Raw genomic sequence first — 26465 nt, 5'->3', positions numbered from 1 at the left:
TATGTTGTTTTGGCAATTTCGCTTTTTGCTCGCAGGTTTCTCTATAGAGCTCCCCCTACAGCTTCGGAATAGATATTTGGTAACACTGTGTAACAAGTCACTCGGTCAGTCTACCGTTTCCTCTTTCTCTGTTCCTCCGACAATGCTTTCCTAGCTTTCTGCTTCTTTTTAGCCGGCTCAACCACGACGATAGTGTGAAAAACTCCATCGCTACCTTGTTAGCCCGTTCCTGGATGGGTATGTGTGCAGTGCCGTGAAGCAATTCGTTACATCGCGAGACCTGATATCACGCAATACTTCCTGACGCTGCGGCCAGCAGCTCCCTGGCCAAAAGTTGGGTGGTTCTTCCACTCACAGGTGCTAGAGGGAAGTGAGACGACCACCATTCAACCCGAAAAAAAGTAATATAACCATTCCAATGACTCCGAAGCTGTTCAGTTGAGGTAAATTAAGCTAAAAAAACCCGGCACAATTCCCCTTTAACTACTTCCGGGTCATTTCACTCCATTAGGAACCTTCCTAAGCTAATTTGACTATTCGACCACAGCCCCAGTCCAGCATCAGAACACATCCAGAAACAGTCCAGCTGACATTTAATTCCAAAGACTGACCCCCGTTCACAGATGTGCGTTCAGGTCGTACTTCTCGCAGAACTTGTCCGTGATTGGGATGCAGGTGAGGTACTCGCACCAGTCACACTTCACCGGGTAGACGTAGAAGAGGACGGCCAGGGTGGAGAGCAGAGCCAGGAAGACCAGCAGGAAGACGCAGATCTGGACCCGCTTACGGTACATGTCAGATTGCCCAAAGCTGAAGAGGAAGAAAGCTGCGTTATTCGTCATCTTACAATGGAATTAAAACAGGAAGTCACATAGAAGTCCTCCAATTCGGTTAAACTTCATTACCATTGTAAAGAGTACTGAGATTACACTGTGCATTAATATGAACAATGACAAAGCTGGGCTCGTTTGGGATTTGAACCAAGGACCTCTCGCCCCCGAAGCGAGAATCATACCCCTAGACCAACGAGCCACAATACATTTGAGTTAGACACCCCTTTTAGCAATCTAAGGTAATCATTAATATAGTCTGATTATGCTGACTTTTTAGGGAATAAGCTAATTTGCGTACTTGGCAAGAGTTGATGAGAATATTGACATTATTGTCATATATATGTTCATAAAATATAAACTTAGGTCAGGAGAGTGAGCTTGGTGTAGCCGAAGGCCTGGAGGCAGCATAAAAGGGAAGCCAGGGGAAACTAATTTGAGCAGGTGCTGGGTGGGTAGACCTATTTTTGTTCGTCTGGACAAAGCGAGGCTAGGTGTTCCCCACGGTTTCCAGTCTAAATGCTAAGCTAAGCTAACCGTCTGCGGGAGCGTGCCTCTGTTCCCATAGCCCTAAGTTCCCACATTTCTAAGATTTCTTTCAAAGTTAGGCCCTATGTTCCCACATTTCCTTTTTCATAAGTTTGTATCAGATTTTATCAGCCTTTCTCCCAATTTGGTAGCCAATTACACCCAACCTATTATCCAGTAGCAATGGACTACAGATGGAATGTAACCCTAACCTAGGGGCTAATTTTAAGAAAAATCTTAGAAATGTGGAACATAGGGCTGTGGGAACATAGGGCCTAATTTTCAGTGAAAAAAAAATTCTTAGAAATGTGGGAACATAGGGCTGTGGGACCATAGGGCTGTGGGACCATTGGGCTGTGGGAACATAGGGCTGTGGGATCATTGGGCTGTGGGACCATTGGGCTGTGGGACCATTGGGCTGTGGGAGCATTGGGCTGTGGGACCATTGGGCTGTGGGACCATAGGGCTGTGGGAACATAGGGCTGTGGGAACATAGGGCTGTGGGATCATTGGGATGTGGGAGCATTGGGCTGTGGGACCATTGGGCTGTGGGACCATTGGGCTGTGGGAACATAGGGCTGTGGGAACATAGGGCTGTGGGACCATTGGGCTGTGGGAACATAGGCACCAGCTTCCTATTTATACCGTACAGATATAACAGTGGCATCGATCTCCCTGTCCACCTCTTGGGAAAAGAAAGCAAATGAGCGAGACACATCCCTTTCTTCCTTTACCTGATGTATGGCAGGAAGGCGAAGGACAGGAAGAATCCCGACACAAAACCGCAGATGTGGGCGAAGTTGTCGATCCATGGAAGCAAACCGAAGGAGAAGAAGAAGACCGAGATGCCCAGCAGCTTGGCAAAAGCCCGCCATGGTCGCTCGAGGATCTGCCAGCTCTGAAACAGCTCCACAAACAGACAGGCCAGGATGCCGAACTGACTGCCTGCAGGACCCACCTGAAATAGAGGAAACGGGTCGCTGACTAAGCTAAGCTTCTGGGTTAGGTGGGTTTCAAACACAACTTCGGCTACATCCACACTAATACGTGTTTCTTTCTAAACACCTATCTTTTGCTACATTTACACCTCGCGCCCACACTACTCCGACGTTTCAGAGACCCTTTCAGAGGACATTTTCTGATGACCAGGGTCACGTTGTAGTTTGGACGGGCAGAAACGGAGACCTTTACTAACGCAGACACCCACGTCGGTCTTATGGGTTAGGTCGGCAGTACCTAATACCTTTCAGTAACGGATCCAACTCGTCATCAGTCCAAGCAAATAAAACCCTGATCTTACTTTCTGCTATTGTTGTTCTTTCTCCAAAGTACTTTCTTGTATTTTCAACTTCTGTCTCCAGGATTTTCCACCAAAGGTTAACGTTAGACAATCTGCTTCCTGTTTACACAGGCACACACATGCCCTGTGTACGCGAATGGTCATGTGATATGCGTTTTCAGACGTGATAATACAGACAAAGATCATTTCTGATATGGAACCTAAACACTGGTGTGGACAGAGTGTTTGTTTGTTTTGTTTCTAAACTCTAAACGCAAAAAAAAGGAGAGCGCAGTAGTGTGGATGTAGCCTGAGTCTCAGATACAGCCTCTTGTATACGGCTGGTTGTGAGGCTGACACTGTACCTCCGCTCTGTAGGGCAGGAAGATGGCTGAGGCCAAGTTGCCAGTGATGCCGCTCAGCATGTAGATGATGGAGATTCTCAGCCAGCCAGCCAGCTTCTCGATGTCCCTCAGCACCGTCATCTGGAAAACCACTGACACCAGGCAGTGCAGGATCCTACAGACACAGACACAGACAGGCCAAATCCGCCTGCTATCTTACTACTGACTGTTTTAAGGGATAAAGCAGTTCTATTTTCACATGAAACATCTTTAGCGTTCCCCCAGGGAAGACGTAAGACGTAAGACCTTTTGTTATACCACCTAGGATATGTAATTTGATGTAATTTAATGCCAACTTCACGGCCAAATAACGAAAAATGTGCCAAGTAATGTTACCTGAATACAAAATAGAGTACATTTAAAACGTTACCCACACAAAACATTTATTTGAACCTACGAAAGACCTTTGTAAAGGAAATATTTTCAGAATATTCAATTTAAGACTTGTTTTAATACTTTTAAGACCCTGCAAGTACCCTGATCTTTCATAGTGCTGCTTCAAATTCTGAGGCCTATTGTCAGATGGACAAAAAAAAAAGATAGGACTATATTTATTTTAAGACTTTATTCACCCAGCATGAAGAAAAAGAGACAGCCAGAGTCGGGAGAACTGGTCTGGGATCTCCGGGTTGAGGAAAGGCAGCAAACCACAAACGTCATCCATGCAAGCCACCTGGAAAAGACACAGTCAGAAACAACAGTCAGGGCTGAAAGGGCCATCAGTCAGCCTGATGAACCACTGCCACCCTGTGGAGGAACATGAGAGTGTCAAATTCAGTACAATGTCCTTTTGATTCACAGAGGCCTGCAGGCTCCAGTGGCGCAATCGGTCAGCGCGCGGTACTTATAAGACAGTGTCCTGCAGAGCAATGCCGAGGTTGTGAGTTCGAGCCTCACCTGGAGCAGTGGACATTTTAAATTCCATCCATATGCATCTCATATACCCATTGAAATACTGATTGGTGTCTGAAAGCCTTTCGTTGTGAGCAAATACAGTTGGTATCGAGCAGGTGAATGAAAAGCAGCAGTAAGACTGATAAGAGGAAAAGAAAAGCTCCTACCTGTGAGCAGAGAGTGGCCTCTTCGTGAAAGTAGCCACGCATGAAATCACAGTACTCTCTTGAAGTGATTTCACATCTGCAACATGAAACGCATCATCAGCTTCATCAACAATCACTCGAAGGAAAAAACCACCAATGAGACGGATGCACCTTTTTTTTTAGTGTTCAATAAGTGATAAAATGTCCAGTATTTTCACCCTGGTTACATAAAAACAGATCTGTTGATCCTGCAATGATATTATACGTTCTATGCACTGTGTTCTGTGTCATATTCTTCTGCAGTTAATTATAGAGAAAAAACGTCTAACATACTTAAGATTTTCTATATCATTTAACCCTTGTGTTGTCTTCCATTCGACCATGCATGATCCTCCCGGGTCAAAACTCGAAAATCTTTCTTGACTCGTGCTTTTTTCAATGTTTTGGGCGTTTCTTTTATTTATTAATTTTCTTACATGTAACGCTTCTTTTCACTACCATGTATAAGTAATCACTAACAACAACTTATTACCAGTTTTGGTATTTTTTTTGGATTTCATGGTCAATAAACCTCATTTATAGGAAATTGTACCTAATTATTAATTTAAAAATTAGAAATGATGAATTATTTAGACTAATATTAAAGGAAGGATAATCACAGAAGGGTCAACATTCAGTTGGGGTACTGTTTCGAAACATTTAAAAAAAAAATTCAATTTGCTAAAAAATGTAATAAAACACCCAAAATTCAATGAACTTGTACTTGCGAAGCGCGTTGTATGGAATCATGCGTGTTATTTTTCAAAATTCAAAATTAGGTATAGTTAAAAAGAAACCTTGTTTTAAGGAGCTGCTCATCTAAATTTTTACTGTTTAGGCATGAAAATAGTCGAATTAAAGTGAATTATTACTGGAACACATGCACCAATTTCAAATGATAGGTAATAGCTTTAGAAATCTATACTAGCTCTGTACTAGTCGTAATGCCGTGCCGTTCAGTGCCGTTGATCCTTACCGTCCTTTGGTTCCGATGCAGCAGGGCCGGCCTGTTATGGTGCAGTCTATGTGGGGAAGGTTGGTGTGTTTCCCAGAGTTGTACCTTGTACAAACCTACAGATCATAAAAAGAGGAAAAAACTTTTTTTAAACATTAAATCCAGCCATTATGTGTAGAGGAAAGTGCTGCATTCAGACCTCAGTGTGTTGAAGTTACAGTAGACTTGTATTTACTTACTTCTGTTTTTGAGACAAGTGGCTGACAGCAGCAGATCAACTGAAATTTTTAAACTGTACTCACCGGCCACTTGGTGATGTCATCAGGCCACTCATGAGGCGAAACTGAGGCTGGCTCCAGACAAATTCTACAAAATCAAGAGCCAAAGTTAAAAACAAAGCACAGTTAACATTCCCGTCTTCTGCTGAAGCGACTGAGCCCCAACAATACAGTCCACACGTGCAATAGTGGTAACAAAACGTGTGCACCTTTAACACACGAGGATAACAATCACACAGAGAGTGTTTTGGCGAAGTCACCTGGGGTCCTGATGACAGACGGCACCATATTGGCGTAGTGTACCATTCAGATAGGGAACACTGTGGTGGTGAGGCCACTTTACCCACAATGCCAGGGTACTCTGCAGTAGAGGACAGAGAGACGGAGGGAGAGAAATCATTGTTAACATTATGCTGTATCTCTATTCATTTTGCCTGTGCAGTGGCAACCACAGCTATGATAAATGGTGCAACAAAAGCTGCCTAAAGGTGCTCCATGTAACACTTCTATTCAATATATCTCTGTTGAAGCAACTGTGAAATCGTATATAATATGATACCATGAATAGTACTTGCGATAAATGATAAACCATAAAACCCCTCCCACCCTCATCACCGTTTGGTTTGGGGCAATCACTGGTGCCCCCCTGCCCTCCCTCCAGGACTTGTACACTGGTAGGACCAGGAAGCGGGCAGAGAACATCACCAAAGACCCCACACATCCTGCATACACTCTCTTTAACCTCCTTCCCTCTGGCAAGCGCTACAGATCCCTTCGCACAAAAACAACCAGACATAAGAACAGCTTCTTTCCCACTGCCATCACTCTAATGAACTGCAGATAAGAGGGGTCATCCCCACTTTGGCCACTCACCCACTTCTCTACACATTACATACTTATCATTCCAACATGCATATACATGGACCAAGTTACAGAAATCCATGAAACTTACTGAGCTGTTCTCATTGGTCGCTTTTAAGAAGATGTTGATTGACTTAGAGGCAGCCACATCTGGCTGTAGATGTTTTGCCTGACGTATTTAGGATTGTGGTTGACTTTGAAGGACTTGCTGTTTCAGTTGTTTTATATTTCTGTTGTTTTTGTGTATTTTGTGTTTGTATGTACTGTATGTGTGGTTGTACTGCTGCCTATCTTGGCCAGGACACTCTTGAAAAAGAGATTTTTAATCTCAATGAGTCTCTTCCTGGTTAAATGAAGGTAAAATAAAATAAAAAAAATAAAATGCATCTTGCACACTACTTTGCACTATTACTTTTTGCACCTTAAATTCCATTCCATGAGTACTTGTCTTGATATTATGTCTTATTTGTATAGCTGTATATTATGTTGATATGTGCCCATATGTATATTGTTTTCTCTATTGTACAGTATATGTCTATATTACTATTGTCTACTGAATGTTTACTACTACATGTCTATTTGTTGAATGTATAGAGAGTTAACGCCTACCAAAGTCAAATTACTTGAGTATGTAAGTATACTTGGCCAATTAAACTGATTCTGACCAGAGATGTGCTGGCGACAGACACATTATATATGAGTGAACTGGTCAGGTTGGTTTGACTGACCGAACACTCCTCCTGTAAAGTTTGCAGGCAGCCGGAGCGATCGTTCCTCACGCAGCAGCCGGACTCTCTCTCGCGCTTTCTCTTCTCCTGGATCAGTTGGTGGATCTCTTGGTCTTGACGCATGCACGGGGAAAACTTGGCTCCCAGGTGGATCAGTGCCTCCTGCAGGACAGCGGGGGATGACAGCTTGGTCAGATTGTGGATCTAGACCAGTGGTTTCCTTTTTTTTTTTTTTTTTTTTTCATCAATTATAAACTGAATGTTATTTATCACTGATTAATCAATTATTAAAGTGATATTTTTTACATTTTGTACAATTTAAATTTTTTGTTACAATTTATTAGTAAATGTTTAGAAGGGTTAGGTCAAGTACCATTACCACTTAGAGTAGCAGAAGTTATATTTTTCTTTTATTCATTTATCCTGTATATTATTATTCAGCACTTTTAGCTAACTATTTGAACCGATTATCTTACTTTTAGCTAGTGTTATGTACTTCAACTATTCAATCCATTAGTTACAGTTGACTCAAAATGCAGTTTCTTTGCAATTTCTTTTCATGTACCCTTGAAATGGTAAAAGTTAGATCTAGACAACTAGAGTTTAATTCACTGGAGCTTTTCCCATGTTGACCCCCACACTTAAAGGTGCATTATGAGTTTGTGCATGGTTTCAGAGCAATTTAATTTTTGTCTCAAATCGTAGGCATCTCTCCTTGATCCGCTAGCTGCCTGCCCCCTGAATACAGAGTGAATACAAAGCCTGGTCTCAGGAGACAACATAGGGGTTGTAAATGTCAAACAAACACTAGGGGCACAGGCTGTGCACCAAAATACAACAAACCACTCCAGCCAATCACTGACAAGATGGCTGGGGGAGGGGGTGGGAGTTAGTGACAGTTAGTCAGTTAGTCATGACAGTTACGGAAACATGGGGGGAGGGGCGAGCTTGCTCTGTTTTGTTTGGAATTTACTTGGAACGTCAACAGAAGTGACATCATGCAGGAACTCATAGTGCACCTTTAAGAGCTGAGTAAAAACACAATCATAGACAAAAGATGCCAAATGGAAGATAGGACCTACTTACTGAGCTTGGACCCACCCAGAAGTTTTGTTGTTGCACAAACTTAACGTTTTCATAAACTGCCTTGTTTCTTAACACCTAAAAAAAGAAAACAAAAAGCTATATTACTAATATTTCATTATACATAGTCATACATAGTCATACATTTTCAGTGGAAATTCAACACAAATTATCCACAGACACTATACCAATCTAAAAATAAATGCTGTAAAATATACTTACAGAGTCGACAGTTTCATGTTGTGAGAAGCCTATAGGGGCAATGCCGTAGATAGTGATAGCCAGAATGGTGACGAGCAAATGGACACATGTGATCCAGTAGGTAAAAAAAGGCCTGGGGAGGACAGAGGGACAATTCAGGCTCCGTTATCTGGGGCATTTGGCAATAACTCGATATAATTTAACATCAGAGGAAAGTCATCCTCCAAAGTACATAGCTGTTTACCTGTTATCGTCCATGTCCTCAATCTGCTTTTTGACATAGCTGTCAATGCGCTTGCGGTACGTTCGGTTTGTGAGACGACCGACCATGCCAAGGCCGTATGGCCTCTTCTCTCGGGCAAACAGCTTCTTAACAGGCACCACTATCCTTTGTCCCCGCTGCTGGTGGCTGCTGACGCTCACCACTTCCTGTTTGAGACGAACCTTGGGCTGGACCAGAGAGCCATCTTTTGCCTTCCGCCATCCTCGCTCTAAGGGCCTAGTTTGAGGAAGTGTCAGGCAGGACATGTTAATATAATACAGTACAAAATATCATAAGACTTCAGCGACGCAAAAGTTGTGAATTTGTCTCCTCACATCAGAGGTGCATGTGTGCATGTAAATAACACTGTAGAAAATATAAACCCACAGCATGAGGTGAGTCCTCTCCAGTTCGTTCCTATCCAGCGCGCTTCCTGTGAGCTCGCTCTCGTCCAGCTGTTTGAGGTCGGCCTCCGATGGCGTCTCAAAAACTTCGTCAGCATAGCTGGACAACTCATCCTGCAGGCCGTCCTACAAAGACGAAAACTAAGTCAGCAAGAATTCAAAGCTGAAGAACTCAGAATATATTGTTTAAAAGAGGGCACAAAGGGTCCTGACACGGCAAAAGCCAATACCCCCCAAAAATACAGTATTTAGCATACATACCAGAGTATATATCAGGGTAAAAAAAGTGCTTTAAACCAACACATAAGTGACTTGCCTACGAAACATTTTGTGAGTGCAGGCAATAGGACATAAAGAATGGCTTTTTGTGCTTCAAGCAAAAGTGGCGATAATTCTGTGCAAACATTTGTAATTATTTTTACGGCCTTTATTTGATAGGTGTGCTTAGACATGGAAGGGGGAATGACATGGAGCAAAGGGCTGCAGGTCAGAACTGCATATGGGCACGTGCTCTACCAAGCGAGCTACCCAGGCACCCAAATATTTTGAATTTAATACTGTTATTTTAAAAGTTATCCTGGCAGTGGTGTGTGGATGTGTGTCCACTGCTCACTCTGGTAAAGAAGGAAGTGTCGAGTTCATCAGGGAAGTCCACGGTGTCGTCTTCAAAGAAACTAGGGGGCATGAAACTCCGTCTGCGACGTCGCCCATAGGTGCTGTCGGCTAATGTCCGGCCCTAAGAAACACACAGCCATCGAACACCACAATAACACAATCATACAAACATCACCGTTATTATCGTTAACAGATTGCAGTGCAATGATGCCATCCATCCATCTTCGTCCGCTTATCCGGTGTCGGGTCGCGGGGGGAGCAGCTCCAGCAGGGGACCCCAAACTTCCCTTTCCCGAGCAACATTAACCAGCTCCGACTGGGGGATCCCGAGGCGTTCCCAGGCCAGGTTGGAGATATAATCCCTCCACCTAGTCCTGGGTCTTCCCCGAGGCCTCCTCCCAGCTGGACGTGCCTGGAACACCTCCCTAGGGAGGCGCCCAGGGGGCATCCTTACCAGATGCCCGAACCACCTCAACTGGCTCCTTTCGACGCAAAGGAGCAGCGGCTCTACTCCGAGCTCCTCACGGATGACTGAGCTTCTCACCCTATCTCTAAGGGAGACGCCAGCCACCCTCCTGAGGACACCCATTTCAGCCGCTTGTACCCTGGATCTCGTTCTTTCGGTCATGACCCAGCCTTCATGACCATAGGTGAGGGTAGGAACGAAAACTGACCGGTAGATCGAGAGCTTTGCCTTCTGGCTAAGCTCTCTTTTTCGTCCACAACGGTGCGATAGATTGAATGCAATACCGCACCCGCTGCGCCGATTCTCCGACCAATCTCCCGCTCCATTGTGTCCTCACTCGCGAACACAACCCCAAGGTACTTGAACTCCTTCACTTGGGGTAAGGACTCATTCCCTACCTGGAGAAGGCATTCCATCGGTTTCCTGCTGAGAACCATGGCCTCAGATTTAGAGGTGCTGATCCTCATCCCAACCGCTTCACACTCGGTTGCGAACCGATCCAGTGAGTGCTGAAGGTCGCAGGCCGATGATGCCATCAGGACCACATCATCTGCAAAGAGCAGCGATGAGATCCCCAGCCCACCAAACTGCAACCCCTCCCCACCCCGACTACGCCTCGATATCCTGTCCATAAATACTACAAACAGGATTGGTGACAAAGCGCCCCCTGGCGGAGGCCAACCCTCACCTGAAACGAGTCCGACTTACTACCGAGAACCCGGACACAGCTCTCGCTTTGGTTGTACAGAGATTGGATGGCCCTGAGAAGAGACCCCTCACCCCATACTCCCGCAGCACCTCCCACAGTATCTCCCGGGGACCCGGTCATACGCCTTCTCCAAATCCACAAAACACATGTAGACCGGTTGGGCATACTCCCAGGCTCCCTCCAGGATCCTTGCGAGAGTGAAGAGCTGGTCCGTTGTTCCACGACCAGGACGGAATCCGCATTGTTCCTCCTCAACCCGAGGTTCGACTATTGGCCGAACCCTCCTTTCCAGCACCTTGGAGTAGACTTTACCAGGGAGGCTGAGAAGTGTGATACCCCTATAATTGGCACACACCCTCTGGTCCCCCTTTTTAAAAAAGGGGAACCACCACCCTAGTCTGCCACTCCTTTGGCACCGTCCCCAGACTTCCACGCAATGTTGAAAAGGCGTGTCAACCAGGACAGCCCCTCCACCCCCAGAGCCTTGAGCATTTCTGGACGGATCTCATCAATCCCGGGGCTTTGCCACTGTGTAGTTGTTTGACTACATCAGTGACTTCCGCCTGGGAAATCGGCGACAATCCCCCATTATCCTCCAGCTCTGCCTCTGGCATAGAGGGCGATTAGTCGGATTCAGGAGTTCCTCAAAGTGCTCCTTCCACCGCCCTATTACCTCCTCAGTTGAGGTCAACAGTGTCCCATCCTTACTGTACACAGCTTGGATGGTTCCCCTTCCCCTCCTGAGGTGGCGAACAGTTTTCCAGAAGCACTTTGGTGCCGACCAAAAGTCCTTCTCCATGTCTTCTCCAAACTTCTCCCACACCCGCTGCTTTGCCTCTTTCACGGCAGAGGCTGCAGCCCTTCGGGCCCTTCGGTACCCTGCACTGCCTCCGAGTCCTCCGGGATAACATATCCCGGAAAGACTCCTTCTTCAGTCGGACGGCTTCCCTGACCACCGTGTCCACCACGGTGTTCGTGGGTTACCGCCCCTTGAGGCACCTAAGACCCTAAGACCACAGCTCCTCGCCGCAGCTTCAGCAATGGAAACTTTGAACATTGTCCACTGGGTTCAATGCCCCCAGCCTCCACAGGGATGCACGAAAAGCTCCGCCGGAGGTGTGAGTTGAAAGTCTGTTGGACAGGGGCCTCCTCCAGACGTTCCCAATTTACCCGCACTACACGCTTTGGGCTTACCAGGTCTGTCCAGAGTCTTCCCCACCTTCTGACCCAACTCACCACCAGATGGTGATCGGTTGACAGCTCTGCCCCTCTCTTCACCCGAGTGTCCAAAACATACGGCCTCAGATCAGATGAAACGATTATGAAATCGATCATTGACCTTCGGCCTAGGGTGCTCTGGTACCAGGTACACTTATGAGCATCCCTATGTTCGAACATGGTGTTCGTTATAGACAATCCATGACTAGCACAGAAGTCCAACAACAAACAACCACTCTGGTTTAGATCAGGAGGCCGTTCCTCCCAATCACGCCTCTCAGGTGTCTCCATCATTGCCCACGCATGTGCGTTGAAGTCCCCCAGCAGAACAATGGAGTCCCCCACTGGAGCCCCATGCAGGACTCCAGTCAAGGTCTCCAAGAAGGCCGAATACTCCGAACTCCTGTTTGGTGCATATGCACAAACAACAGTCAGAGTTTTCCCCCACAACCCGCAGGCGTGGGGAGGCGACCCTCTCGTCCCACCGGGTAAACCCAACACAGCGGCGCCAGCCGGGGCTTGTGAGTATCCTCACACCCTGGGCAACTCCGGAGAAGAAAAGAGTCCAACCCCTATCCAGGAGTATGGTTCCAGAACCAAGACTGTGCGTAGAGGTAAGCCCCACCAGATCTAACCGGTAGCGCCCACCTCCCGCACCAGTTCCGCTCCTTCCCCACAGAGAGGTGACGTTCCACGTCCCCAGAGCCAGCGTCTGCTGCCCGGGTCTGGTCCGTCGAGGCCCCTGACCTTCACTGCCACCCATGTGGCATCGCACCCGACCCCAACGGTTGGCAATGATGCCATGACAGTTTATCTGGGGGAATCCTCTCCTTAATGATAGAGTCTGATGGTTGTGTGTCAGTGGATTAGCTCTGCAACTCTGGAATATCCCCTTTCAGCAGATAGCTGAGCATTCGGTGTGTATTATCACGGACCATCTGCTAGAGAGACCCTGTGACCCCCCGGCCAACACACACTAGCACATACTCTCACTGAACATCCATTCATCCCTTTGTATGTGCGAGTCTGTAGCCAGTGGCCACATGCTTTAGAGTCATTAGAGTTTAATCTGTAATAACCCAAGCTGAGCTCATATTTTATACAACATGCCTAAACAGACACACACACACACACACACACACACACACACACACACACACACACACACACACACACACACATGAATATAGATAAAACCTAACCATTTATATGTGGAGGAGACAGGGACTCATTAGAATATAAATGTGTTTACAAAAACATAAGATAATGGAGATTAAAGTGTGTGCATGATAACTTTGCCCACAATGGATTACAAATGCCTTTGTATTGCATAGTTATAGCTGGTCGCAATGTGCGTTCCCACTGTGCAGAAAAGACAAAGTAATCTCAATTTCAGAACAACAGGGGCTGCCAGTAGCTTTGAAGTTAAAACAGGGCAGGAGTTCGAAGCACACATTTTGCAAAGCACAGAATATTTGGTGACTAAACTTAAATCTAGGGCATAAAAACAAATAAATAAATAAACTTGAAAAATCAACACCTTCATTAGTGCTGCTGCAGCCTTGAGACTCATGACTGCGACAGACTCCCGCTTGCGTCGCCGTGGCAACCGGTTGAGGGCCGAGCGGGAGCTGGAAAAGGAGCAGAGGGAGGCGGTGCCGGGCGTGATGGGAGTTTGCGGGACACTGAAGCCGTCTACCTCTTCCGCCATGCGGAAGGCACGACCCCGTGCCAGGGGGTCTACGATCTGCGCGCGCACACACACACACACACACACACACACACACACACACAAACACACACACACAAACACACAACAGTAAACACGCAGCGACAGAATAGTAAAAAGCAGGGATAACACACATCTAAACTAGGGTTAGATTGATGCTCCAGGTTTCAGAAAGAATCTTTTTTTTTTAAAGAGAACAATGCTTAATTACTAGGTTTAAGTGATATATAATTGATATAAATATTAGACAATTAATACACATTATTGTTTACTTGTTAACTTATGCTTCAGAATAGCAGCAGACATTTGTCTACTCTAGATTCCCACCCTCACCCAGTGCTGCTTTCTTAAACATTCAATAGGCTAGATGAGGACTACACTTAATTTGAAACAATTATATTTTAAAATGCTCACATCATACTTATTGTATTGTAATCTGACACAGATGTATGTAGTCATGATAACATTATTATAAAAAGTAATTCAGTAAAAAGAAAGCCCAAGAGTTGAATTTGTTACTTTAAAACAGCATTTTTGCGGCTACTATAGCACTTCCTTATGCTAGCATGCCAAACAGAATTGTTAGAGAACACAAATTATTTTGAGACAGAACTTGTTTGTATAATATGCATTTCAAATGTCCGCAGATGAAAATGTGTCACAAGCCAAACTTGCACTAACAGTGCTGCAGTAGTTGTAATGCATGCCTGTGTAGTAGCTTTGTGGGTTTTAGTGGAATGTTATTGTGGGAAATCATGCATGAATTACTTGAAACATATGAAAACCTCTACACAATTAAATTAGCTTTATGTTTCAGCCATCAATTGAACCCCAGCCAAGATGACAAAGCAAAGAGGTTAAGCAAGCGCTGAAGATCTAATGTGAAATAAAGTAAATAGAGTGAAAAGGGTGAGGGAGAAAATGTGATGTAGGAAAAGGTGAATAAGCCTTAATCTCCTCCTCTGTCCCTCTAATGTGGCCCTGGAGCTGGCCTACCCTCTGCATGCCATAGTGGTGGTGACTGGGGTGGTGGGGGGGGAGGTAGAGGGGAGGAGGGGTCTCAGTGCTGGCCAGGGAGAGGTTGTCCTGGCTGTGGAGCTCCATCTCCCTCATCACCTGCGGCTTCAGACCCCCGTACAGATGGCTGCAGTGCTGCAGGCTCTTCCTCCTCCATCGCTGGGTGCTGTCGCTGTCTTTGCTCACCCCAAACCAGTCAGCCGTACCCCTGCAGAGAGGACGGACTCTGGTTAGTAAATCAGTGAAAACTGAACATTCTAATGTATTTCACTGGACAGATGTCTGCCTTTGGCCGGATATCGGGTAAACAAATTTTCAATACCGGTATCGATTCCGATACCGTGACTCCGATACAGGTTCCTAAACACTACTTTTTTTTCCCGATACCAGTTGTATAAAACAAATAGAAGTTCAACAACATTCCACATTGCGGCGCAAATCTTTTAGATATTTCTCAGCTATTGCTACGTGAGCCCCGTCCCTGTGCGTAACGTAGAGTATATCCTGCGTGCCTCTACGACATGTAACGTTAGACAGCCAATCACCAGCTTTATTAGATCTTTGTAGAAGCATGCTGCACGCGTTATTATGGAACCCACGCAACTTCTAGGCAAGACCCGCCCTTTCACGCGCTACTATTGGCCAGGCGTCCATGCTTACGCAAGGTAACGTAGGGCTGCTCTCTCTTAGTCGATTAGTCGACTAATCGGTCATTTTGGTCTTCATCAACTTAGATTTCTTTAGTCGATTAGTCATGTTTTATGCTTTTTTTATGCTGACATATATTTAAAGTTTTGAATTCGGTACCCAACCCTATTTCCCAGGGAGCTCTTTGTATAATTCAGGTAGCTATCAAAGAATACATAATTATAGGCTGTCCTACCATTTTTTGCTTTATGGCAACAACCCTCAAAAAACATATAGTTATTTTTGCAAGTCATGTCAACTATCAAAGAAAATTAAATAATAATAATCTTGCTTCATTTTTTTTTAATACATAATCTGCTTCAGCCTTCAGAGAATCTCGGCCACACTAAATATTCTTTGACAGATTGAGCCGGCGTACATCCTCCTGATTAGCAGAACAATATGCTGATTACTTGCAGGTGGTTGTTGGGGATTAGTTGACTGGTTCATTTGTTGATTGCTCTCTTGTCTATGCCGTCTTTAAATGTGGATCGTTGGCCAAAATGAAAAGACATCTTTTTGAATTACTCTTTTTATTGTCCGCTATGTACCGGGTCAGCTAGTCGAATCAACAAAGCAAGTGCTTATGAATCCCCAACCTTTCCATACTCGCTGTTATCGTAGGGTACTGCTCACGCTTCCTGCTATGATGGTGCAGTCGCTCAAGAACTAGGAAGCGGGACAACCAATGAATGAACGGGAATTATTGTCTTAAAACGAGGACATCAATAAGTGACTCGAGTCGAGACAGCCTCGCAGCTACTCAGTGAAACTAGATCAAATGAGCCGTTCTCCGAAATAGGACTACTCAGTCAGTCAGTGATATTTCTGTAACACCGTATTGAGCTTACGTAGCGTACTACAACTGTGTATTAACGAGAAAACTGACGATTCTTTGAAAAGAATCGTTCCGCCCATAACTAAATGTTACACTTTCTTTTTGGTACCGTAAATACTAAATAGAAAGCAAAAATTCATATTTTGATATAGTTAATACAAAAACATGATTTTAAAGGCATCAAAAAGGAAACTGCCCACTTTAAACGACTTGTTTTGGTATTAAAAAGAAAGACTGAGTGGGGCAAATGTGCAAAAATAGATTTATAACAATAAATCAGCTTGAACTTTATTTAGACAATGAAAGATAAAACATGGGCCGGCATCAACAGCACGCAGTGAGCAGGTCAGTTTATTAAACTAATGTCTGTTGTGGAACATATCAGACAAAGACGTCATCATTGATTCAGCTGCCTTCTGTTATTTTTCTCTTTCTGTGTGTATGTGATCGTGTGGACGCTGCCAACTCAGCTTAGAGAGCCTGAATGAAAAATACTGTCTTGATCCATACACGTCCTACTGCCCTCTGCCTGATAGTCCTGCAGTTCATAAACTGACTCGGCTGTGTGTGTGTGTGTGTGTGTGTGTGTGTGTGTCTGTATATGTGTCTGTTTCTATATAAATGTGCATCCAGGTCCCCATTTTCCCATGAAACAGTGCCTGTGTGCCAGGCAGCGTGTTAACCGAGAGCTGGGAGGGGGAGGCCACACCGGGGAAACTGTTTGGAGAGCAGAACACTCAGTAATAAACACTCGGCCCTCATCATCAAGAAAGACGCCAGCTGGGGAAGCCTTTTAAGGATGCACAGGGGCAGGGAGGGGGTTGGCGCGGCTCTGACTGTTATCCTTCCAGAGAGGAATGTCTTCGGTTTTGGAAAGCAGAGAGAGATTGCAGTCAGATTGTTGGGCCTCTGATAGAGGATAGGAGGTCATAATGTGTAAATAAAATATTTGTTAAATACAGATAACAATCACGCTGAACATAACATCCACTACTGATGGTAAAACATGAAGCCCACGCCCGCCAACTTTGTGATTGTTTCAAGATAGATTACATTGTTTGTGTGTGTTTGTTTAGATAAGCGGGTGTTTGTCTGTGCGCACATGCAATGACACGCACGCATGTCATATTTGCCAAAAAAGAACCATAAATAAAGTTTTCACGACTAGTTGACGACAGCACAAATCCACCAACATTTAAAGATTAAAGCTAATGTGAATCCACATGAATTAACTTTCATATCCTCAAGGTAAGGCTGGTTACACATGGAGCAGCAATCTACTGCACTGTAATTATAGGCTTAGACAGCATTCATTTCATCAGGGAGAAAAGGCAGAGAGGCAAATCTACAGAAATACTATCACCGAAAAAAGGAGAGCAGAATAATAGAGAACATAAATATGAACACTGATGATAGGTTTTGAGTTTTCTCTCGTTTTACGTCCGAGTATTACCTCTCCTTGGATCCACCAATGAGAGGTATTATTAACCACTGAACAAAAGCCTGCAAGGACATAACCCAACTAACTACTTGAAAAACAAAACTGATGAACTTCCAATTGCTTCTTCATGTTTCTACTCCAGTTAATTCCAGAGGCAAATATTGTACTTTTTACTCCAATTTATTTACCTAACAGCTATGGTTACAAGTTACTTTGCAGTTTCAGATATTACACGCTAAAAAAGAATGCAAGAAAACAACTATATTAAGTAGTTAAAAGTCGCTCCACCTTGACCAGCTTTAACAGCTTACCAGACAGTATAGGCATACAGAAATATACAGTATAATATACAATGTAACAATGGCAGGGGCCATTCTGCTGCATAGGTACTTTTACTTGTGATCATTTAAGTACATTTCACAGTGCTAATACTAATATGTACCTATACTTTTTTACACTGTGGTATTGCTAATTTTACTGGTGTTTTGTTGGTATTGAGTGGTATCGGTCTTCTCATGGTAAGCAAGCAAATAAGCCTATTTACAAAACTATTCCTTTAAGTATCTGAATACTACCTTCCCGACTGATAAAAGAGAGGGCCGGCAGTATTACATGCAATCATAAATCTCAGTTTATCATTGTTCAGTAAAACACAAGATTCACAGCCATTAAAATATGAGCCACCAGTCTCAGCTAAATCTTATATTCTGTTTTAAGTAAATGAGTTAATCCCTCTGCAATAAGTGAAAAACATCAACCGGGGCTTTGTTGAAATTGACTGAGGACTCACCTGTCCAGAGAGCTCCAGGAAGGATTCAGGGTCTGGGTCATACCTGAGGGGGGGAGGGATTGTGGAGCTGTATATCCTCCATCATAAGCATCACAAACATACTGTCCCCGCTTACCCCAGGACCTGTTTTAAACCCTGATCCGCTGAAAACAATCCTCTGCAGCTCACACATACAGCGATCCATAAGGGGATTTCCCCATATCCAGGCCAGCAGTACCTTGCCACACTCGCTGTTACGCAAAGAAAGGATGATCACAACATATCCAGACTCCGTGTAACATCCCTGTCCGGCTCAGTGAGCTCCTGGTTAATCAGAGGTCAGAGGAAAGCCGGCGTTGATTTCCCCAGTCAGACGGGAGTCAGATCTCTACACCGTGATGTAAAGAGGACTTCCAGTCTTCTAACCAGCTGGGTTTGCTCATTCAATGCATTTGCTGACCCTGTGTCACCACCAGCACACAACACAAGTTCCCATACGCCTGCGTGTGTGTGTGTGTGTGTGTGTGTGTGTGTGTGTGTGTGTGTGTGTGTGTGTGTGTGTGTGTGTGTGTGTGTGTGTGTGTGAAAATGTGTCCGTGTCTGGCAGGCCTCCCAGTATCCCTCCTTGAGAGTTTTTGTGTAAAAGGATGTGACCAACTGGGCAAAAAAAGACAGCAGCTCTGGTCCTTGTCAAACTAAATAAGCCCCCCCCACACCCCCCCACCCTCCTCTCCATTCAGAGCCCCAACGATCACTTTCAACGTGGCCCGTCACTCTCTTTCTCTGGCTTGTTTTTGAAGGAGTACACCAGTTCCACACCAGCACTCCACAGGAAATGGGAGATTAGAAGGAGGGAGAGAAAAAAGATGGGACATCATACACATTAGGAGGGAGGAGTGACAGAGGGAGGCACTGAGACATGCCTGGACATGACACACACACACACACATACACACACACACACACACACACATATACACACACACCAGTATCACAAGGGTTTACCTTGAACCCCACCTTGCTTTGCACAGCGATATATTCGTGTCAGCAGTTTAAAAAAAAAAGTCCAACGGAGCATGTGAACCTTACTTTAAACATCTATCATTACGAGCATCAGTGTGACTGAGAAAAATTATTAACTCTGTGGTCTGATCTGTGAAAATGAATGCCTCTTCAACATGAAAAATGACTCATAAAGAGCTTTTTTTCTGTTTTCTGCCAGATCAACAAACATCAGGGTGTCCTCCTTAGTTACCCTACGAGCCAAATGTTTGCAGCAAATCACCCTCTGACATGCACTTTGTTTGAAGAGTAAAGATTTAAGTCGTATTTGTGCACTCTTTTGAGGAGGTAATTGCAACACCTGTAAACACACACACACACACACACAAACTTTCTCTGAATCCCATTAATTCTCTCATAAACGCATTAGTTCAGTTTCTCTCTCGCATACACACATACAAAGGCTAGTAGAACCTCGGCATGATAAAGTTAAGACATTAAGACACTCCTTTGAAGACAGTGTCTCTAGGTTTTAGTCTTGGCCCCCGTGTTCAAACATTGACATTGAATTTAAGGCTTTGATGTGGCCCACATGCTGTGTTAGGCACATAGATAATGCGTATGAGTAATTGTGTTATTTTGTCTGCCTCAAACCATGTGGTCCTGTGCACCACCTGGACTGATACTGATACACTGTGTGTGTGAGAGAGCTATGTGTCATAGTCTGTGTTCAAAGCGTCACATCTGTGGCACAAAGAGACTACAACAGGCTAAAGGGACTTTTGTGCAAAACACATTCAGTACAGACATTAAGGGATTCATTTTTTTAACTGTATTTTTAAACAGTTTAAGGTGTATTTAATTTTCCTCAACCTGCCTTGGGGGCAGCAGAAACAAGCTGTAAACATTGACATATCGACATGTGACCTTTTAAGTCAAAATGGCGGACTTAAACTGTTGACTATTTACACATCAAGCAGATATGAAGCACATTCAGAATTTTTTGGGATATTTGTATATATTTATTTGTTTATTTGGATTTATATGTTTCTGAATACTTGATGAAATTTAAGTCCAATATTCCATGGTGCCCCATTTGTAGGGAACATGCATTTGTGGGATGAGCAGCAGCGCTGAGTATGTGGGTTGCGCCCATGACAAATTTGCCAAATCTTCTCTGCCATTGCCAAACAGGTTATTTTACTTGTTTTGAGCTTCTGGTACCCCCAGGTGCTGACAATCAGGTGCATGATTCTGCAACCAGTGGCGATCCCATATCTCCACAGTCTGGGACCGAACCCTATCCTCCAAGAATACAACACTCGCCCCCACAGGGCAGGGTTTATCAGAGACCACCTCCAGAATGTGGGAGTGGAGAGGAGGGAATGGCCTGCCAGCAGTCCTGACCTCAACCCCATTGAACACTTGTGGGATCAGCTTGGGCTTGCTGTTCGTGCCAGAGTGACTAACACAACCACGTTGGCTGACTTGTGACAAACGCTGGTTGAAGAATGGGATGCCATCCCACAGCAGTGTGTGACCAGGCTGGTGACCAGCATGAGGAGGAGGTGCCAGGCTGTTGTGCTGTTTTCGAAGTGAATAAATTGTTAAATTGCCAATATGTCTTGTTTTGTCAAACTTCCATCATCCAATCCACCAAACACCAAAGGAGTCAATGGCAGAATAAGCTGTTTGGCAATGGCAGAGAATATATAGCGCTGCTTTAAAGTTGGACTATATTTCCAGTTGAAACACAACCAAAAAATCCCAAAGACGTGAGCTTGTATACATTTACATTAGCTGTTTTGACCAGCGCTAAGTACATTTTATTCCCGTTTTACGTTTTTGGGGGCGTTTTTCCTTACATACTGTAGATGCATCTTCATGGCTGGAATACGTGTATTTTATTACCATAACATCCAGTTTTCCCCTTTTACTTCCCCTTAAGTAGCTTTAAGGTTGAAAAAATCATCTTAGTCCACTCTGTCTGACAACATTATGTATATTGTCTCATTTGACCTCTTCATTGAAGCAGTATTTAGTGTACTGAAAAATGCAAAGTGAAGACTAGTTCACCATTCCATCCATATCGCATATTTGATATTTTTGAAAACTTCTGGCTCGTCACTAGAATTTAAAATAAAGTGCTGTGGGTTAAAAATGACTGGCCCACGACTTGGTCAACATTGCCATCCACTTGGTGGTTAAAGAATCTGTGACAGCTCCAGATTAGGCCAAAAATAATTTTAACAACATACTGTTTCAAATAGAAACATCAGTACCAAAACAGGAAACCTTCAAACTGTTATCAGCTCCCTCCCTCCCTCCCTGCTCCACCTCTCCTTTATACCTGATGATCTGTTTGGGTATAGATGAACGCCGTCGGGTCAGTATTTTGGGGACGCAGGACCGCCTTCGGATGGTTGACACCCTCCTGGGCCACCTCTTGCCCTTTGGGGGAACTGTGTTGACTCGCTCAAAACGCACCCTTTTCTCACTTTACGCACAGTGCAGCATGTAGAGAAGAGGACAGGGAGGCAGTAGTGGAAAGCCAAAAGATGAAGGAAGAAGAAAGCAAAATCAAAGAAAAAGGTGGACAGGAGAGAAGAAAAGAGAGCAAGATTAATTTGTGTTAAATCAGAAAGGAGGCTGCAGCTTAAAATAGTTTTGTTAAAGATTTATTAGTGGAGAAGAATTATTAGGATTAGAAAGTATACGACAGGCTGAAGTCATAGGGAATTAGCAGCTAGAGGAAATCAGCAGAGAGGAATGAAGAGAGCCTCTTATGAATGTGTGTGTGTGTGTGTGTGTGTGTCTCTTACCTCTTGATGGACTGTGTAAAGGAGGGCAATCTCTCCAGAGGAGGTTTGATGTAGTTGTTGGAAGTTTCCAAGGCAGCGATGCGTGTCTGGGGGTTTTCACCTGGCATGCTGACACTGCGTAGGCGCTTTACCGGCTGCAACACACGCACACACACACACACACACACACACACACACACACACACACACACACACACACACACACAAACACACAAATGATGCCCTCCGTGCCAAGTTATGTAAAAGTGAAAAGTCCGAGAAAAGGAAAAGCTTTTTGTCAAAACTGAGAATGCTTTATGCTTACAAAGTTTTAGTTACACACCAAATTTTACAATTCCAATAATTCAAGATTATGCATTGCTTCTGTTGGACTCCCTCCAGATTGTTTAGACTTGGTTTGAAAGATACACCAAATTGTTGGAAATGCAAGACAGTGGACGACCAATTACTTCATGTCCTATGGTCCTGTGATAAGGTCCAGGAATTTTGGACTGGGATACATGATAACCTATGTCAGATTGCAGGGACACAGGTTCCATTCAGCCTAAGATCATTTGTTCTGGGAGATGGGTCAATCCTAAGCGGGATAGATAAGCACATTAAAAGGTGGGTCCAAACTAGTTTTATGATAGCCAGACAGATTGTTTTAAGAGGATGGAGGAATGAAGGGGTGCCGTCAATCCAAGAGTGGCCTTGCAAAATGGCTACGGTGTTTTTTGTTTTTTTACCTGGGTGAGTGGGTCGTCCGGCATCACCTGGATGGTTGGGATGTCCAGTTTTAGCCATGGCGGCTTTTTTCTCTGCAGGCTGCTGTTCCTGCTGGCGGGCTCATCCATGCTCACTGGCTCCCCCTACGCCTGCCAGCTGGACAACACAAACAGAGGAAAATGGGACTGTAGGACAACTCACACAGTCAGAATACATTTCACAGAGACATGATGGGCAAAATGATTCCAACCATCAAAAGCCAAACAATTGACCAGCTTGACTAATTACAGACACTGGACAGAGTGAGCACCAGTATTCCCCGTCGCTCCACGTTGTGGGCTCAGACAGATCAGTGTGGAGGCAAAAGGCCCGAATAAACAAACGTCTTGACTCCAAACGTTTATAGCTACGAGTCTGTCAGACGCCCTCTGGCATCTTTTCCAAATAACCTGCATAACGAGGCAGAGTGACTGGTAAAACTAACTGATGCTCTGACATGACAACAGGAACGAAGCAGCTACGTCACATCAGTATGAGCTGCCATATACCCACAACTGGTGTTCCACAGCATGAGCCAATGGGTAACTAAAACGTGGATTGAGCCAAATGTGCTGTGACTCAATATAAAGAATGTGTTTAATGATTTAAAATTGAAAAAGTTGATAATTTCAAAGTGTGGAAATTAAATAATAAATATAATTAAATATCAATCCAAGTGGAATTAATATGTGTGACAAGCACCAGCGCTGCATTGACACATGTTTGGTCTCCCTCAACAATGACGAGTCCTGTCTGCTCTGATTCATGTCAAATAAGCTCACAGAGACGATCAGCTAGTCAGGCCGTCTCCTGTGGTTCACAGCTTAGTTTAAAAACATTCTGCTCCAGGTGAGGCTTGAACTCACAACCTCGGCATCACTCCGCAAGTTACTGCCTTATAAGTACCACACGCTGACCGATTGCGCCACTGGAGCCTGCTCAAACAGACTAATTAGCGGTAGGGCTGCATGATGGGAGGAAAATATGCGCTATGCGATAGCATCGTTGAATATCGCGATAACAGTATTACTTGCGATAAATTAAAAAAAATATTAGAGTGTACTCAGTTCTGCATTTCTGCTGCTTTCAGTATTTTTCTTAAATACAACAAATTGCTTGTTGAATTTAAAATCATTTCTGACATTCTTTTATTGAACAAATTAAACATTGAATTGGATATAAAAGGCACCTCTAAAAAAGAATGAAAGTTACATTTTAAAGAGTAGTTTTCTACTGATATTTTCTTTCAACTAACATAACAAATCTCTGACTGTCTTTCGCGATGTGTCACAGCCTGATATCCCGATGACGATAAAAAAAAAAGTTATATATTGTGCAAGTGAGCTACACACACGGAGGGAAAGCCCAGAATAATAGGCCAAAAGCCTCCACTCATAGTGTTGTTTACTGGTTAATGGGTCTATGGGTAAAGGGAAGCGTTTGGAGAGAGAAATGGGTTTTCCTGCTTAACCATTTCGGTGGAAGTATAAACGAGGCATCTCTCCATCTCTGTATAAGCCAGTGAGCAGACCAGTGCAAATGAGGCAGTTTGCAGTGAGATCTTTTAATATGAAGTGTCAACACAAACAATAATCATTTCTTTTCCCATGGGGTTATGCATTTTACGGTATAGCTGCTGAGCTGGTCAGGTGAAGCACAAACTCAAAACCTCAGCACCTTTCTGCTTCTTACTGGTGCCACATAGTAACAATAGCACTTTATCATGCACCGAATAGCTCCTCACCTAATTGTATTAAGTGCTGAGGCTTTGGAATTCACCAGCACATACAAAACTTCTCTATGATGACCAACACCAAGTCCAATTGACCGCTCTCCGTTCTCACGCAGCACACAATGTTGCTTACAAAGATCATGGGGACACATTTACCACTTGGAATTCATGGTAAATTTGGAAACAATGGGTCATTGACTTTAGTCAGATTCTAGATACATAAGCCTGAGTCACAAGGCAAAGGGTCACCATGGACACTGAACTTGAACCTGTTCTCGGCTGGTGGGAGGGGTTTCGGTCGGAGAAGGAATAGATGCAGGAGGAGGGCTGTATTTTCCAAATCCGCTGGTTGTTTAGCCTTTTCCCGAAAACTGCAAAGCCCAGCTTTAATAGACCAATTGTTTGTTCTCTAAAATTGAACAGCTCCAGGTGAGGCTAGAACTCACAACCTCAGCATCACTTTGCAGGTTACTGTCTTATAAGTACCGCGCGCTGACCGGTTGCGCCACTGGAGCCTCTGCAAGGTGCTGTATTTAGTAAGTTTCTTTGGTGGCACATTTAGCACTCGGAATTCATGGGGATTTTTATAACAATGGGTCATTGACTTTAGCCAGATTCTAGACACAGAAGCCTGGGTCACAAGGCAGAGAGATACCAACAAAATTGAACTTGTTCAATTTAACTCCATACAATAGATGATTTGGGCCTATTGATCCTCCAGTCGTTCCATAAGTGCATAAAGCACCCAGGGGCTTTATCCTGAATGGTCAATGTTTTTCCTTTTATTTATTCATTAAAGCGGGTGGGGTGGGGGGTACAGTTTGGTCTTCCTCAACAATAACAAAGTTGGATTCTAATTCATTCTCATGTCTGAGTATCTCCTGGGATTGACAGTCCAGTTTAAAATTTCTCTGCTCCAGCTGAGGTTCAAACTCATAACCTCGACATCACTCTGCTGGTTACGGTCTTATAAGTACCACGCGCTGACCGGTTGCGCCACAGGAGCCTCTCTAGAGCTGCAGCTGTAATGGTTTCTTTTGGAGGGCAGTCATGCATCTTTAGCACCACAAGATGGCATTAGGATTCTCAAAAGTAAGGCTCTCTTCTTACACTCAGACACCGCTCACACACACATACAGTATGTCCCCAATGAACAGAGACAGGCAGAAGAAAAAAGGGATGCTAGTACTCGCTGATGAGTTTGCTCACATCCTTCTATGTGAGGGTCTATGGGTAAAGGAAAGCATTTGGAGAGAGAAAGGGGTTTTCCTGCTTAACCATTTCAGTGGTGGTATAAACGAGACAGCTCTGTGAAAGCCAGCGAGCAGATCAGTGCAAATGAGGCAGTTTGCAGTGACATCTTTTAAGGGATGCAGTGATAGCACTTTTTTTAGGATCAAGTACAACTACTTACATATGGGTACTTGCCGATACCGAGTACCGTATAATACTGTATAATAATCCCTCTGGGGTCCGAGGGTGTTTTCAGACACACAGATGATCTTCGCCTTCTCTGATATTGTTGTCAATTAGAACAAATCAGTTTTTTCAAAGTACCATGCATATTTTTCTATTCAAAGCTCAGTGCCTGGGCCCTGGGCCTGGACATTTCCCCGGGCTAGTGTTAATCAAATAAATCATATAATTCCTAATATCAAAATACTGAGTGAAGTTTAGAAAAAATGAAGAACGCAAAGTCCAATGACATTATTCACGTGCATGTTAAGCACCCATGTGGATTTACCGATCCAGCGGAAAGTATGGTTTCTTTACGCCAGCAG

The 26465-nt window shown here is 44.3% G+C and overlaps 1 protein-coding gene and 3 non-coding genes across 11 annotated transcripts in view; 1 reads left to right on the top strand and 3 right to left on the bottom strand.

Moving 5' to 3' along the window:
* Nucleotides 1-235: 235 nt before the first annotated feature.
* The window catches only part of rhbdf1b (rhomboid 5 homolog 1b (Drosophila)), a 51902-nt gene continuing 25672 nt past the window's right edge, over nt 236-26465 (bottom strand). For 2 of the 8 annotated variants that reach the window (XM_028568619.1, XM_028568620.1), the window contains exons 2-20: nt 22934-23069; nt 22206-22339; nt 21734-21880; nt 14626-14854; nt 13441-13647; nt 9506-9628; nt 8876-9018; nt 8471-8725; nt 8248-8359; nt 8029-8103; nt 6943-7104; nt 5614-5714; nt 5378-5441; nt 5097-5191; nt 4103-4178; nt 3614-3714; nt 3003-3156; nt 2093-2316; nt 236-810 (exon numbers count right to left, since the gene is read on the bottom strand). In XM_028568619.1, the coding sequence (XP_028424420.1) occupies nt 618-810; nt 2093-2316; nt 3003-3156; nt 3614-3714; nt 4103-4178; nt 5097-5191; nt 5378-5441; nt 5614-5714; nt 6943-7104; nt 8029-8103; nt 8248-8359; nt 8471-8725; nt 8876-9018; nt 9506-9628; nt 13441-13647; nt 14626-14854; nt 21734-21880; nt 22206-22339; nt 22934-23041 (2703 nt within the window). In that variant the 5' untranslated portion in view covers nt 23042-23069 and the 3' untranslated portion in view covers nt 236-617. Of the gene's footprint in view, nt 811-2092; nt 2317-3002; nt 3157-3613; nt 3715-4102; nt 4179-5096; nt 5192-5377; nt 5442-5613; nt 5715-6942; nt 7105-8028; nt 8104-8247; nt 8360-8470; nt 8726-8875; nt 9019-9505; nt 9629-13440; nt 13648-14625; nt 14855-18402; nt 18563-21733; nt 21881-22205; nt 22340-22933; nt 23070-26465 lie in introns of those variants that run through there. The other 6 variants (XM_028568622.1, XM_028568623.1, XM_028568625.1 and 3 more) reach the window with 6 other exon arrangements.
* Nucleotides 961-1032, bottom strand: trnap-cgg (transfer RNA proline (anticodon CGG)). Its single transcript has one exon. It is a non-coding gene; the product is annotated as a tRNA-Pro (tRNA).
* On the top strand, nt 3853-3946 carry trnai-uau (transfer RNA isoleucine (anticodon UAU)). The gene is made up of 2 exons: nt 3853-3890; nt 3911-3946. It is a non-coding gene; the product is annotated as a tRNA-Ile (tRNA).
* Nucleotides 23794-23887, bottom strand: trnai-uau (transfer RNA isoleucine (anticodon UAU)). The gene is made up of 2 exons: nt 23850-23887; nt 23794-23829 (listed from the first exon to the last, which is right to left on the bottom strand). It is a non-coding gene; the product is annotated as a tRNA-Ile (tRNA).

Source organism: Perca flavescens, chromosome 21, assembly GCF_004354835.1.
Source record: "Perca flavescens isolate YP-PL-M2 chromosome 21, PFLA_1.0, whole genome shotgun sequence".
NCBI lineage: Eukaryota > Metazoa > Chordata > Actinopteri > Perciformes > Percidae > Perca > Perca flavescens.
This window is presented reverse-complemented; position numbering and strand designations above follow the sequence as displayed.